Source organism: Bos taurus, chromosome 28 (assembly GCF_002263795.3).
Source record: "Bos taurus isolate L1 Dominette 01449 registration number 42190680 breed Hereford chromosome 28, ARS-UCD2.0, whole genome shotgun sequence".
NCBI classification, from domain to species: Eukaryota; Metazoa; Chordata; class Mammalia; order Artiodactyla; family Bovidae; genus Bos; species Bos taurus.
This window is the reverse complement of record NC_037355.1, coordinates 27343365-27359096: the sequence shown is the minus strand read 5'-3', so window position 1 is coordinate 27359096 and position 15732 is coordinate 27343365. Positions and strand designations below refer to the sequence as shown.

Here is a 15732-nt window from a genome sequence, read left to right as displayed (position 1 = left end):
TTGCCTGGAGAATCCCAGGGACGGGGGAGCCTGGTGGGCTGCAGTCTGTGGGGTCGCACAGAGTCGGACACGACTGAAGCGACTCAGCAGTAGCAGAGATTACAATATGTGGAATCAAAAGAACTGTTTTGAGTCCTGATTCTATCCAAACCATTTCAGCTTCCTGCTCTTGGGTGAGTCATTTGTCAATTTCTTTATTTTTAAGGCTGATGTAGCAAAGATATATTTTCAACTGCTGGGGAGTCAGCGCCCCTGACCCCCACATTATTCAAAGGTCAGCTGCAGTGTCATTGGTCTCATTTGCCACAGAGGCTGTTGGAATGTCACTTACCAATCTTTGGAGTGGACATCAGCATCCCTCACACACGGTAACCACCTTGAGGGCTGGGGCCAGGACTGCTCTGGTTCTGAGCCAGGTCTGAAGTGCGCATCCTAAGTGGCACCCACCTCCCCAGTGGGGTTCTTACAAGGACCAACTGAGGTCTTACATATGAGAGGGTTTTATAATCTGTTAAACAGTAAGTTTATCTGTGGGACTATGATTTTCCTAAAGGTCTCTCTAGTCTACAACAGCACACCTTACCCTAGAGTTAAGGACGGCAGGGGAGCCCTGTGTGACCAAGGAAATGAGGAACAGTGGAGTCCAGGGCTCATGTATGTGTCTCTGTGTCTGCATCCTCTTTTACATCCACGGAGAGTCCCAGGCCCAGCCATGCCCGCCCATGTTGCTCTCCATGGGCGATGCCACTCACCCGAGCTCAGCTTGCTTCTTCCCTGGCAAATTCCCGAGGACCCCACTCCTCCTGGAGGGCTGAAGCAGGAACCTGACCCAGAGCAGAGAGCAGATCTTCAAACCACAGGACCTGCCACTGTTTTAGGAAAGCAGACTGCAGGGGACCCCAGGACTCGGACTCTTGTCCTCCTGGGAGGAGTCACCCAAGCTCCTGGTCTAGCTAGCTATAGGGCCTGTCTGTGGCCAATCCGTTCCACCTGCCCTCAAGTGAGGGCGCTTCTTGCCCTTCCAACTCCACAACCTGGCATGCAGACCAAATGGATCAAATCTCCCTCACCTGGGTGAGTCCCACCTCCTAAGAACACCGGAGCTTCCCTAGTATGGTGGTGACTCACTGTCCCCATGCTACACACACCTGTTTACACACAAACACACCACAGCGGCACCCACTTGCATTACCCACCCCAACCCAAACACATGCACCGCCATCCCCTATGCAAAAGGCACAACTCAAGACACGCCCCCTATCCCTCCTGCACACTTCACCCCACACACACCTAGCACCACACCTACCCTCACCTCCCCTGCACACTCCCACCTCCGCCCACCTCCTTCATACACATTCTCACCCCCACCCCGCCCCGCTCTTCCACGCACACTTTCACACCACAGCCTGCCTTTCTCGAAAAGAGCCGCGCAGCAGCAGGCGGGGAAGCTGTGAGGCGCTGGGGTCAGCCAGTTCTCGGAGGTGAGAAGGCAGCTCCGCGAACTCACTCCTTAACCGTGGCCGAGAGCTGCCCCGGCTCCTCGGCAGGGGACGGGGTAGAGGGGGCTGGTGAGGGGGCCGAGGAGGACCAGGGGGAAGCAGGAGAGGAAGCGAAGGGGAGCGGTGGGTGTCGGTGCCGAGATACGTGCGACCCCCAGGTACCCGCGAACTGAATCAGCCCCGCCAGCGCCAGCCTCGGAGATGCTATCCGGGCCGCTTTGTCCGCAAGGGTAAATTCGGGAGCGTCCAGCAACCCAGGGCTTCGGAAGATAAAGAAGAGGGAACAAAGCGGGTAGGGTCGAGGGAGCGGGGAGGTGGCTGATTTATGCCTTCACTTCAGCAAATGTTTTCGCTGCCATTAGCCTCGCCGAAGTGGAGGGTCGGAGAGACAGGGGCGCGGCAAGGACTCGCCTGCCCTGAGGGGGCGCAGTGACTGGAGCTGTTGCTGCTGGCCGCCGGCGTTCGAATCCTGCGCAATCCAGCCGCCCGCCCAACTCCCAGCGGGAAGCCAGGCTTCTCTCAAAAAACACAGAGGAGGGGCTCACCTGGCCCTCGGTCACCTGGTCAGGTTGGGGATAAACTCCCCAAGCTCCAGCGGCACCCGGCTGAGCGCAGGCCCATGGTGGGGCAGGAGGTGGCGCCCCATCCCCAACTTCAGGACCAAATCAAAAGGAGGACACACGTTCCCTCCACCCACCTGAAACTGCCCTTCCTCATATTATTCTAATTACGATATTTTAAGTTTTCCTTAAAAAAAAAAAGGAAAGTAACAGAAAAGCACAGAACACACTTGTTTGGTTTCATTTTGCCTTCACAGTTTTAAACAGATTCCATTTGTGGAAGCTGTTTAGGAAACTGGGGAGGAGGAGGAAGAGGCCAAAAGCGCCAGCCCTGGTCTTAGTGTCTGAATCCTTCTCTCCCTGCCTTGAGAGTAGTTTCTCCCTACAACCAACCCCACAGGCAACCCCTAAATCCCAGCCTATGATCCCTGTTCCTTAACCCTTTCCTCCAGGCCTCAGGGGGCTCCAAGATAGTTCCTTGCTACCCTAATCCCAGCCATAAGGTTCAAATGACCATATGTTTGGCCAGCAGGCCCGGGAGGAGGCTCCAGGATGGGCCATTCAGAAATACCAACCAAGCACTTGGAATGTAAGAAATCCACCTCCCCTTCAGCCTCATCGCCAAAGTCCAAACCCTCCTTAGAAGATACTGCAGGTAAGGAAGTGGTAGGCAGACCCGAGCGCCTGCTCTGCCAGCCAGGAACAGGTCACAGGACCTCAGTCCAGGGAAAATTCAACAACAAAACGGGTGCAGGAGATGAGCCCCTAAAGCTTCAAAATAAAAATGTAAACACCTATTTCACCTCCAGCTATACAAATGAGTGTCCAACGCCTTGTGACCCCATGGACTGTAGCCTGCCAGGCTCCTCTGTCCATGGGATTTTCCAGGCAAGGATACTGGAGTAGGTTGCCATTTCCTTCTCCAAGGGATCTTTCCCACCCAGGGATCGAACCCTCTGCTCCTGAATTGCAGACAGATTCTTTACCATTGAGCCATCAGGGAAGCCTCCATACACATCAGTACAGAGCTTTAAAATGCTAACATGTAGTCCTGCAGACCAAGGGAGCCTGGATTGTGATTTTTCTCATGGGGCTCTTACTGAGAGGATCAGTGTTGGAAGACCAGGGATGAAGCTACTTTTGGGCACTTGCTGGTCTCAGGGTCTCACCTTAACCTTTGGCCCAGCCCTGTTCCATCTCTCCCAGCTCCATGCTCCCTGCAAGTTTTGCCCCTGCAAGTCCCAGTCCAACTCAGTTACCAAACCAACTCCATCTTTAGCTGCCTGCCTTAGCCAGGCCTTGATTTTAAAATCTCAATCCCAGACCCATGCGGACAGTCTGCAGCCCAAGTGGAATAAAGGAGCCCTGAGTGCAAATCTCAGATCTCTCCCTGAGTCCAAGTGTAGTCCTGGGCAGGTCAGGGCCCGTCCCAAAGCTTCAGCAGTTAAATAAGTGGATTGGAAGAGAGGGGAATTAATTTGTCCTATGGAATTCCCAGTTTGTGGGGTGGGGAGAGAAATTACATACAGAATTCCTCCCCTGCAGTGGTACTCTCACTTTAATGAGAAAAAGAATTAAGACACTCTTGATTTTCCATTTGTTTAAGTGAACTTGGCATTTAGTATAGTGTACAGGAAGACAAGGACAGGCCACCACCAACATACACACACACACACAGAGCAAAAACACTAGGAAAACTCCAATTTTAACCGCACCTTAAAAAGAAGCGTTATCATGACACCTTGGTTCCTTCTCAGCCATCCCAGCCACAGGCCAAGGAAAGGCTCATTAATAGCTCTAGGAAAGGCTGAGGGATAGGTAGGAGGAGATTCCCAGGGCTAACCTCAGCTTTTAAAGTGTCCACTCTGGCCAGTCACTTGCTGACATCTCCTTCTAAGAGTCTGGAGCTTATGGTTCTGGGTTTGATTTCTCCACCATCAAATTTTATGGCTTAAAAAAAATTCTCAGTGCTGTAAAGGGAACTCATTTCCAGATCCACTGGGAATAGGAGTAGGGGAAAGGACAGAGAGGTGCCTGCCCATTCAGGAGAGCTTGGAGACGCCCAAGAAAGACCGTGGATGGGACCGTAAGCAGAAATTCAAAGTGGACTGAATCAGCCTGGCCATTGAACAGGAGCCTTGGATACAATCTGCAATCTGTGGTCAAGAGAAGGTAAGATTTGAGGAAACGCAACATCTTGGCCCTTTTTCCCCATCTGTGCAGTGGAGCTCATGGGGGATCGCTGGGAAGACCTAATGAATATTCTGAAAGTTGCTCTGTACATTAGAGTACAAGGGCTGTGTAGGAGGAAGGGGCATGTTCTCTGTCTTAAAGGCAGGCTTCTAAGGGCAAAAAGCAGGCTGATCCCACCGGCTGGCCCCTCTCCAGGCTGGTGGGCAGGCAACCCCTGCTGCGCTGAGTAATGAGCACAATTCCAACGCCAGTTCTACTCTGCTAGTGAGAAATCAAAGCCCAGTATTAGAGGCCATTTCTGGCTGGGCACCGATCGTGCCCAAATCCATCAAAGCCCTGGGCCTGGGGTTTCTTTTGGGGAAGGTGGAGGCCGGATGCTTTGTTAAGCAGGCAAGGCGGACCACCCCCAGCCTCCCAAGGGAGCCTACTCTGCAGCTCTGGAGAACTCCAGGCCAATCAGTCTTGTCTTTCTCCTGCCTACCCAGCCCCCCACCCTCAGTAATCTCGGTATTTATTCCTTATATCCTTGCCCTGCTGGTCAAAGACAGCTTCCCAAGACCCAATCCTGCCCGTGTGCCATTTACAGAGACTTCACCAAACCCTTCAATCACGTCCCCTCAGACACCCCAAAACCAGAAACCAACACCCCAGCCCAGCACCTCCCACATCCAACTGCCACTCTTTAAAACAAAGTTGGTCATTCAGCAGCCTGCCCCCTCCCCCATCATTACCTTCCAACTTCAAAACACTGCTTTAAATACCAGAGTCTGCCCAAATCATAATTAACGTGGATCAAATGATTGTGTCGTAACTTTACAACATAGGGCTAGGGGAAAAAAGGAGGCGGGGGGGATGTGCTAAAACCAAGTCCTCACTTGGGCCTGGGCCGTGGGAATCATTAATTCCGGAGTGAAGAATCTTTGACTGCAAGTTGCGGGGGCGGGGAGGCGGGGGTGGGAAGGTCGCGGGGCGGGGGCGGGGGGGGGCAGGAGGACGGCGGACGTCAACACCTCAGCGGAAGGTGGCGGGGGTGGGGGGGGGACGGCTGCGTCATCTGTCCACTTTCTGCACCAATTTTCCTGCCCCATTCTCAGCCTCAACTCAGAGGGCTCTGCAGGATGCTGCCCTTCCCCACCCTACCTCGAAAGCCCGGTGCTTCGGTTCCGGAGAGAGAGCGAGAGAGGTGGATGGCTCCGGTGCGTCCACCCTGCTCCCCAGGAAGACTCAGCCCAGTCAGCCGCGCCGGACCCAGCTACAGACCAGCGAGACGTGTACACATCCACGGCGGAAGAGGCGGAATAGGAGCTTTAATTTTTAGTAGCCCACCGACTCCCTTAAGGCACCTTGGTGGGTCCAGAGTAGGAGCCTGGCGAGCGCACCCAGCCGACTCCCCAGACGGGGAGAATGTCAGTGATTGATTTAAAAAGAAACCAGGCAGATCGCTACGTACTCCTCTCCTCAACCACCAACACACAGTAAAAAAAAATTCTTCTAGACCCGCGAATCCCAAGATCTCGGGGAAAACTGTACGTGCAAGACTCAGCCCTATTCTCCTCGGTAACCAAACCGCTGCAAGCTGGCCTCATCCAGCTCGTGGAGCGGACCAGTGCTTCCCGTGCTCCCCAGGTTTCTCGCTCCCTCCTTCTAGTCTGCGGATTCCGGTCGGTGCCGCGCTAGGAGCTTGGGCGAGCCGGGACCTGGACTAGGAAGTTGCCAGCGAACCGGGAGCGAGCGCACACCTGGCCTGTGCAGCGACTGGGGGATTTTTTTTTTTTTTTTTTACCAGCCGCTGCCAAGCACGCGCGGAACTAGGGGTCCCGTGGAGGCCGGTCCTCCAGGAGGCGCACACCCCGACTCGGATACCATTCCAGGGAAAAGAAGCGACCGACCCCTCCTTTCCAAGTAGGAGCTAGAGGGCCTGCGCACCCCGCGCGAGATGGCTGCACCAATCGCCCACTTTGGTGGGGCAGAGAAATCTACCTTCGAACTTGGGCGCCCTTGCCTCTTTCCCTGCGCGCACTAACAGAGCGATGGACCACCTCAACTTCGGGGCAGAGTGAGGCGCCAGGGTTCCCTTGCCCCCACTCTCCCATGCCCGATAGCTCCCTACCTGCTTGGCTCAGCCTCAGATCCCAGCAGAGCAGCAGCGCCAGCAGCAGCGCGCCCCGCGCTCCGCTCCGGGCCCACATGCTCCCTCGGCCCGGCTCGGGCGCCTCTCCCCCGGGGCTCTCTCCCTGGCCCCAGCCTCGCCGCCGCCGTCTCCGCCGCCGCCGCCTCCTCCTCGCCGTCCTCCCCGGCGCCCGGTCGCGCCAGCTCGTGCCCTCCGTTGGGGCAGAGGCAGCCACGCTTCGCAGAGGGCTGCCGGGCGCTCGGAGCGCGGCGGGTGCCTGGCGTCCGCTCTCCAGTCAGGCTCCGGCGCGCCCCTCTCTGCACTCCCCCGGCTCCGAGACTCGAGCGCTCTCTGGGTTCTCACGTCCTGGCTACGAAGTTGCACGACTGAAGGTTAGAGCGCTCAGCGGCGCTCGCAGCGGCTGACGCCGCGCGGTCCCAACCCCAGTAAGCGCCTTCCTGCGCCCAGTTGCTACCCGCGGCTCCGGCGTCTTCGCCGGCCCCAGCCTCCAGCCACGACGCCGAGCGCTGCCGCTCGCTCACCCTAGTGCGTCTTTGAGCTGAGGAGGACCAAGCATAGCCGGGGCGGGGCGGGGCCTTGGGTGGGCAGGGGCGGAGCCGGCGGCGGGGGGCCTTTCGAGGGGGTGACCGACGGTTCCTTGGGCGCGGCCTCAGCGAAGCTGGGGGCCCTTCAGGGAGGTCCTCGAGAGACGCTGGACCCGGAGCATTGGAAAACTCGGCCTCTGGATCGAAACTGGAAGCGGAGTCTGCCCAGTTTTCCTTTCCAGAAACTAAGGAAGTGTATTTTTGCACTTCCATTTGGCTTGGCTGTGTTAGCTTTCTCCTCTGATTAAACTCAGGACTCTGTCGTTTTTGGTTCCCTGATCTGTACTACTTAAAATCTATGTCCTCTACATGGGAATGGGGTCGGGGTGGGAGTTCTTTCCCAGAAAATGCTCCTTAAATGAGAAAAATCTCAAACTCTCAAGTCCCGGGTTAAGTTGGAACTTACAGCTCTGTGAACTTGACTGTGGATCTGGATCATCCTGGTTAGCCCTACTTGTTGGCATGACCCTGGGCAGAACTGTTTGACCAGACCTGGCTGACCCTCCTGTAGCACCCAGCGCCTAGGATATTACCCCATCCCAACTGACAATGGGGCACTGGGGAGCCATTGTTGGCTTGGTGTAAATTTGGGCTCTGCCCCTTGCCTGCTGTGTGACCTTGAACAAGTTACTTAACCATTCTGATACTTCATCATCTCCAAAATGGAGAAAAATGATAATACCAATTTTATAAGAGGGTGTAGAACTGTAGGGCTTCCCGGGTAGCCCTAGTGGTAAAGCACCCGCTTGCCAATGCAGGAGACAAAAGAAACATGGGTTTGATCCCTGGGTCAGGAAGATCCCCTGGAGGAGGGCATGACAACCCACTCCAGTATTCTTGCCTGGAGAGTCCCATGGACAGAGGAGCCTGGTGGGCTACAGTCCATAAGGGTCACAAAGAGTCGGACACACTGAAATGACATGGCACAGCACGGCAGAATTGAATTTTTAAAATATGTATGGAGGGAATTTCCTGGTAGTTCAGTGGTTAGGATTCTGTGCTTCCACTGCAGGGACGTGGGTTCAATCCCTGGTCTGGATAAGACCCTACAAGCAGTGCAGCGTGCCTCCCAGGCCAAAGTACAGAAACTGCAGTACAAATGTCAATAATCTCTCCATCTTTCTTTCCAAGATCTCGCCTCTCAGTCAATCTGATTCCTGGTGGAAAATCCTGACCACCCAAGAGTGAGCTTTGGGGCATGAGGAGCCAGGTGGAGTTTGGGGGTTAGGCAGTATCTTGAGATTGAAACCCAGTGACACTAGAAGGGGTGGATCAGCTAATGCCCACAAGGTCCTTCTATGGCCAGGCACCAGGTTAAGCTCTTCATATGCATCGCTTCAGTTAATGCTCACAAGTCTGGGAGGTCAGTACCATTTGTAATCTCATTTTACCTATGAAGAAATGGAGGCACAGAGACATGAAGGCATTTGCCCGAGATCACACAGCTTTGAGTGAATGAGTGGATGAGTCAAAGGGCAAGAGAGATAGGACTGGAAAGAAATGCTGAGCTGGGGATCCTCCACCCTCCTACCTCTTCTGGGGCTGGTGGGTGAGAAAGGACTGGCAGCCAGCAGGAATGCCCCTTCCTCTAGTCCTGGTCTGTTCACTACTTGGGGTTTTTCCAGAGCTGGGATCTGGAATCACTCCTCCAATACAGAGGCAGTGGCTGCTTCAAGAAGGGGTAAAGGAAGGCAGAGGGAGGTCCAGCCAGGCCAGTAGGGGGTAGGCTGGAATATGGTCAGTGCTCCCAGGATCAATTCCTAGATTAGCAGTGAAAGAACTTGGAGGCCAGAACTACAGGTTGGAAAGGGATTTTTTTGGGTGGGGGCAGGTAGAGAAGAAACAAGGGCCTGCCTCAGCTGTTTCCCCAGAGAACAGAGAAGGGCAGGACTGCCCAGGACTCCTGTCCATACAGACTGCCTCCACAGCTTGGGTCTGGAACATGTAAGGAAGGGGGTCGGTGGATCAGTTCACCTCCCCAGCCCTTCTTGGCCAGGCCCCCAGGATCAGAAGGGTGGGTATGGGGAAGTAGGACTCCCTGGGAAGAACTTAGGCCAACTAAGAAAGGCCCCCATGTGCAAAGACAGGTTGGTTATTTTTAGCTTGGCCCAGGCAAGGGCAGTAGGTGAGGGAGTCAATAGCTCTTCACACCCAGCCAGCCCCACCTAACCACAGAAGTACAAGCACACATACACACACCCACCCCTAGACAGTTACAGGCACACCTACAAAGATACACACACAAGCAAACATACAATGAAAATAATCAAGTGCAAAATGACCCAGAAACATCACAAAGGCACCCACCTGCAGAGAGGCCCACATACTTAAAACATAAGATTTTAAAAAGTACACGCATTCACCTTGTCACAGACACACACACAGGCGTGCAAATCCAAAAGTACAAATACATTCTTAGGCAGATGACACTAAAGACAGATAGATAGTTAGATACTTAACTTCCACCAGGCAACACATATAGGTACATGTACTGAGGCTCAGCATCTGACTGTCAACCCCTGGCACAGGCACAAGGTCAAGTACATTTTGCTAGATAACTCAGCGGGAACCTCAGTAGAGCCTTGGCAGGCACGGACCACAGGACAGGCATGCTCTCTCTTAAGCAGAAGACCAATATGATATTGGACATTTTTCAAAAAAGTTCCAGTGCACAGGACTCCGCTGTTTAGACAGTAATTGCACCAGGCAGGCCCTTCTAGTCCTGGTGTCAAATTTCATGACTTTAATTCCTAACTGGAGGGAAGGGGTCTTGGAGATGGGGGTTGGGCAAGCAAAAGGAGAGCAGTCCATTCCTCTTATTCTGTTGATCCTCATCCCATTTCCCCTGATCCTAGAAATATGCCCATTGGAGGTCCTGGACCCTTCTTTGCTTCCAGGACTCCTGCATGGGGGTAGGAGACTTACCACATTGGGATTCCTCCATAACTCCTCTGTACCCGCTCCCCTGCCGTTCCAGTGTCTGGGAGAATGTCCCTTCCCCAGACACCTGCAGTTAAATAACCACTGGGGGTGTGGCTTCCCCCCCCCCCACCCCGCCTGGGCATCTTCAAGTGCCAGCCCTCAACTGGGGGGCAGCAAAAAGACTTCAGAGGGAGTCACACTACCCTGAGCTCACACCTTTCCCCAGAATGGGTGAAGAATGGGTAAGGTCCTGGCCCTGGGATGACACATTGGAATATCTGGATTAACACCAGGGTGTTCCCAAACCCAGTTCCGTCAGACTCACAGTGAAGAGGTCTTGTTGTGAGTTAAGAAAGAGGGTGAGGAACTTCCCTGGTGGTCCAGTGGTTAAGACTCTATGCTTTCAATGCATGGGGCCCGGGTTGGACCCCTGGTTGGGGAAATAAAATCCCACATGGCATGGCCAATAAATAAGTAAATAAATAAAAGAGGCTTGGAGGCCAGAGCCCCCTTTTCTTGCTCACCATGATATATCCAGCACCTCAGACTCCTGCATGTATATAAACATGCATAAATATTGGTTGAGTGGATGCATCAGTGAGGCTGGGGAAGGGTTACTGGTTAAAGGGCCCACAGCTTTGCCAGATGAGCCCTGGAAGGAGCCTCCCACCGCCCCTCCATTTCCTAGGGGGTTCTACAGGGCCTAAGGTTGGAGGTGGGGCAGACATTGGGCAATGCAGTTGCTTTGAAATCGGTCTCAGAGCTAGTTTTGACCCTCAGCGGGGTCTGTAGTGCTTCCTTGGGTTACCCTCATTTATCCCAAATCAGGAGAGAGCATCAGAGACAGTTCTGGAATCTGGAGCTGAGCTGATGGATGAACACCAGACAGGGGGCTGCTCTTTTTACCTGCTGGGAGAACTGGGGTTGGCTGCTGAGCCTTTCCAAGCATCAGTTCCATCAGTTTTAAAATGGGAACAATAACTAGCTCGTGGGATTAAAAAGAATATACAGAAAGCCCCTAATCTGGCTGAATACATGCCACCTATTTTATAATAAGGAGCAGCTGTCCGGGGTTCCCTGCAGGCGTGGCTAGTGGCTTTGGTTGGCGGCTTCCCCAGGCGGCCGGTACCGCTGTGCTCCAAGGCGCCACTAGGCGGCGCGCTGCAGCTCACACCGCCTCCGTAGCTGCTTTGGCTTGCTTCCTAAAGCGATGGGTCTGGAATGGAGATGCGCTCTGGCTTCCACCTTGGGGCCGCCCAAGAGTGGGTTTCCATTCCAGGGTGTCTGGGGAGGGGGCTCTCAGACCACTCTGTTTGCAAAATTTTAGGTGGGAAGTCTTGGGGATGAGTTCATAATCCCTCCCCTGACCCTTCAAGGCCGGGATGGACTCCAAACGCCTGGATCTTGCTGACAACAACCTTATGAGCTAGGGACTGTTCCTACCTCATTTATCAGATGAGGGAAATGAGGCACAGAGAGGTAATTTGCCCGAGGTAGCAGACAGCTAGTAAACGGGACCCTGGAGATTCAAATCCAGGCAGACTGGATCTCAAGCTTGTACTATATTTTTTTTAAATCAAGGTAACATAACATTTACGATTTTAACTATTTAAAGTGTACAATGTAGTATCTTTTATATCTTCACATTGTTAGGCAGTGATCACCACCATTTCATCACCCCAAAAAGAAACCACATACCATTAAGCAGTCACTCCCTATGCTCCCCTCCCTTTCCCCTGCCCCTGGCAACCGGACAACCAGACTTTCTGGCAACCAGACTTTCTGTCTCTATGGATTTTCCTGTTCTGGGAATTTGATATAAATGCAATCATACGCTATACAGGACTTCCCTGTAGTTCAGATGGTAATGAATCTGCCTGCAATGCAGGAGATCTGGGTTCAATCCCTGGGTCAGGAAGATCCCCTGGAGAAATGGCAACCCACTCCAGTATTCTTGCCTGGAAAATCCCATGGATAGAGGAGCCTGGTGGGCTACAGTCCGTGGGGTTGCAAAGAGTCAGACACGACTGAGCGACTAACGCACGCACACACTATTTGGCCTGAGTCATCAAGACTGGGCTCTTAACCTCTCTACTGAATACCGTGACAACCCTCCACCTCCTCCCTCACTCCATATGCATCTTTTCTCTTACCTCTAGGAGAGAGCCTTCTCCCTGGAATTCAAGCAGTGTAAGCAGTCATGCACAAAAGCTTTAGGGTCAGACAGATTCGGATTCAAATCCTGGCTCTGTCTTGCACAATTTTCTCCACTATTGCCTTCTCAAAATTCTTTGTTATTGTTACTTAAAAAAAAAAAATCAAAATTTTAGAACAGTTTTAGATTTATGAAAAATTACATAGCACAGAAAGTTCCCATAGTCCTTCATCCCTCTTTCCCCTAATATTAATAACTTACGTTAGTGTGGTGGATTTGCTATAATTAATGAACCAATATTGAAATACTATTATGAACTAAGATTCATTTAGATTTCCTTAGCGTTTACCTAATGTCCATTTTCTGTCCTAGGATCCCACATTACACATAGTAGTCAGGACTCGAAGGGATCCTCTAAGAGTTTCTTAGGTTTTCTTTGTTTTTGATGATCTTGACAGTTTTGAGTATTATTCATCAGGTATTTTGCAGAATATCCCTCAGTTGGGATTTGTCTGTCTTGAAGTTCTTAATAATTTTTGAATGAGGACCCCTGTTCCAAATAACTCTGCATTGGGTCCAGTAAATTGTGCAGTATGTCCTGCTTGTGGGTTATGGGGCATAGAAAAAGCAGGTGAAGACAGAGCTGGAACAGGCTGCTGACTGAGACTACCATGCCTGGGGTCTGCCTGCAGTGGTGGAGGGGGTTTCCTTAGTGTTCTGAAGGGGTCGTGTTGGGGATTAGACCCGGGGGTGAGAAGGAAAAGGTAAACATGAAAGACGAATGCCTTCTAGGCAGAGGGAGCATGGTGAGCGAGGCCTAGGATCAGGAATGTGGACGGTGTGTTTGGGAGTAGCTGGGTCCAGGTGCTGATGTGGTGAGTCAGAGGTGCCTGTGGAGTTCCCAGTACATAGCTGTGACCGCAGCACCAACCAGTCCTTACAGGAGGGGTTGCCGTCTTGAAAAGTAAAAAGGCCAGCTAATGAAATTGCAGCAAGCCAGACACCGTGCCAAGGGTACTGCGTGAATTGGTTCCTTCAATCTCCATGATAACCAGTGAGTTGATGCAATGATTATCCCCACTTTAACAGGAAAAGTGTGACAGGTTTTCCTGCTTAGCTAGAGATGGAGGCCAGATTCAAACCCAGGAAGCCTGGTGCCAGAGCCTGCATGCCCAACACATCTCCTGGATGTAGTTTTTTGTTTGTTTTTAAATCTTAACAACATAATTTTTCATTGTTCATTTCTATTTTTCTTGGAGGTAGGTGTTAAACATGGGCCCATTAAATGGAAACTGGGGCTCTGAAAGGGAAAGGGACATGCCTAAGGTCAGCTGGTAAGTACTGACTCTGAGCTTTAAACCCACATTATTATGACCAGGCCATGCTACCAGCCTCTTCCAGTTCTTCTCTGGAATTTCAGTAGGAAATTATCCATACAGAGGGAAGAGGGTACAGTCTAACAGGGTATAGACTAAAATAGCAAGATAGACCTTTTAAACTTTCTCATACTCTTTTTTTTTTTAATAAACATTCCAATTTAAATGTATTCAGGTAAGCACCAAGGTACTTTGCCTAAGAAAAACATCAAGGCACTTCATATTTGTTTTAAAACTATGGAATACAGCCCTTGGCATATAAAAATGCCTTTTGCTATTTCAAAGATGTCTAATTTCCCATACAGATGGCCAATAGGCACATGAAAAGATGCCTAACATCGCTGATTACCAGGGAAATGCCAATCAAAACTGCAATGAGGTACTGTCTCACACTGGTCAGGATGGCTGTCATCAAAAAGTCTACAAATAACAAATGCTGCAGAGGGTGTGGAGAAAAGGGAACCCTCCCACACTGTTGGTAGCCATGTAAACTGCTGCAGCCGCTATGGAAAACAGTATGGAGGTTCTTCAAAACACAAAAATAGAGCTACCATATGATCCAGCAATCCTAATCCTGGACATATATCCTGACAAAACTATAATTTAAAAAGATACATGCACTCCTCTGTTCATAGCAGCACGATTTACAATAGCCAAGACAAGGAAACAACATAAAGATCCAACAACAGATGAATGGATAGAGAGGATATGGAATACATATACAATGGGATATTATGCAGCCATAGAAAGAATGAAATAATGCCATTTGCAGCAACACGGATGGACCTAGAGATTACAATACTAAGTGATGTAAGTCAGAAAGAGAAAGATAAACACCATGTAATATCACTTATATGCAGAATCTAAAATACGACACAAATGAACACGTCTATGAAACAGAAAATCACAGACATAGAGAGCAGACTTGTGGGTGCCAAGGGGGAGAGGGCCGGGAGAGGGGAGGACTGGGAGTCTGGATTAGCGGCAGCAAACTCTTACATACAGGATGGATAAGCAGCTAGGTGCTACTGTATAGCACAGGAAACGATATCCAATAGCCTGTGATAAGCCATAATGGAAAAGAATATGGAAAAGAATGTATATGTGTATAACTGAATCACTTTGCTGTATAGCAGAAATGAACACATTATAAATCAACTATATTTCACTAAAAATTAAAAAAATAAGAAACCCCAAATAGTCTAATTTCAGAATTGCTCATATAATAAGGACAGTTAACCAAATTAAACACAATATTTAAACTATCTAGAAATTACAATATAACGTAAATAATTCACTCACTGAGATTAATATTCTAGAGAATAGCAAGGAGAGATAAGAAGGCCTTCTTAACTGAACAAGGCAAAGAAATAGAAGAAAACAATAGAATGGGAAAGACTAGAGATCTCTTCAGGGAAATTGGAGATATTGAGGGAATATTTCATGAAAGGATGGGCATGATAAAGGATAGAAGTGGTAAGGACCTAAGAGGAGCAGAAGAGATTAAGCAGAGGTGGCACGAAAACACAGAAGAACTGTACCAAAAAGGTCTAAATGACCAAGATACCCACGATGGTGTGATCACTCACCTAGAGCCAGACATCCTGGAATGCAAAGTCAAGTGGGCCTTAAGAAGCATTACTACGGACAAAGCTAGTGGAGGTGATAGCATTCCAGTGGAGCTATTTCAAATCCTAAAAGATGATGCTGTGAAAGTGCTACACTCAATATGCCAGCAAGTTTGGAAAACTCAGCAATGGCCACAGGACTGGAAAAGGTCAGTTTTTATTCCAATCCCAAAGAAAGGCAATGCCAAAGAATGTTCCAACTACTGTACAATTGTGCTCATTTCATACAAAAATCCTTCAAGTTAGGCTTCAGCAGTACATGAACTGGGAAATTCCAGATATACAAGCTGGATTTAGAAAAGGCAGAGGAACCAGAGGTCAAATTGCCAACATTCATTGGATCATAGAGAAAGCAAGGGAATTCCAGGAAAAAAAACTAATTCTGCTTCATTGACTATGCTAAAACCTTTGACTGTGTGAATCGCAATGAACTGTGGAAAATCCTTAGAGATGGGAATACCAGACCACCTGACCTGGCTCCTGAGAAACCTGTATGCTGGTCAAGAAGCAACAATTAGAACTGGACATGGAACAATGGACTGGTTCAATACTGGGAAAGGAGTACGACAGAGCTGTATATTGTCATCCTGCTTATTTAACTTCCATGCAGAGTACATCATGCAAAATGCTGGGCTGGATGAATCACAAACTGGAATCAAGATTGCCGGGAGAAATATCAACAAC

General features: G+C 50.6%; 1 protein-coding gene across 2 annotated transcripts in view; it reads right to left on the bottom strand.

The window, feature by feature from the left end:
- The window catches only part of UNC5B (unc-5 netrin receptor B), an 88354-nt gene extending 81442 nt beyond the window's left edge, over positions 1-6912 (bottom strand). Inside the window, exon 1 of one of the 2 annotated variants that reach the window (XM_005226402.5) lies at positions 6363-6912. In XM_005226402.5, the coding sequence (XP_005226459.1) occupies positions 6363-6441 (79 nt within the window). In that variant the 5' untranslated portion in view covers positions 6442-6912. 2 annotated transcript variants of the gene reach the window in all.
- Between the last annotated feature and the right edge of the window lie 8820 nt (positions 6913-15732).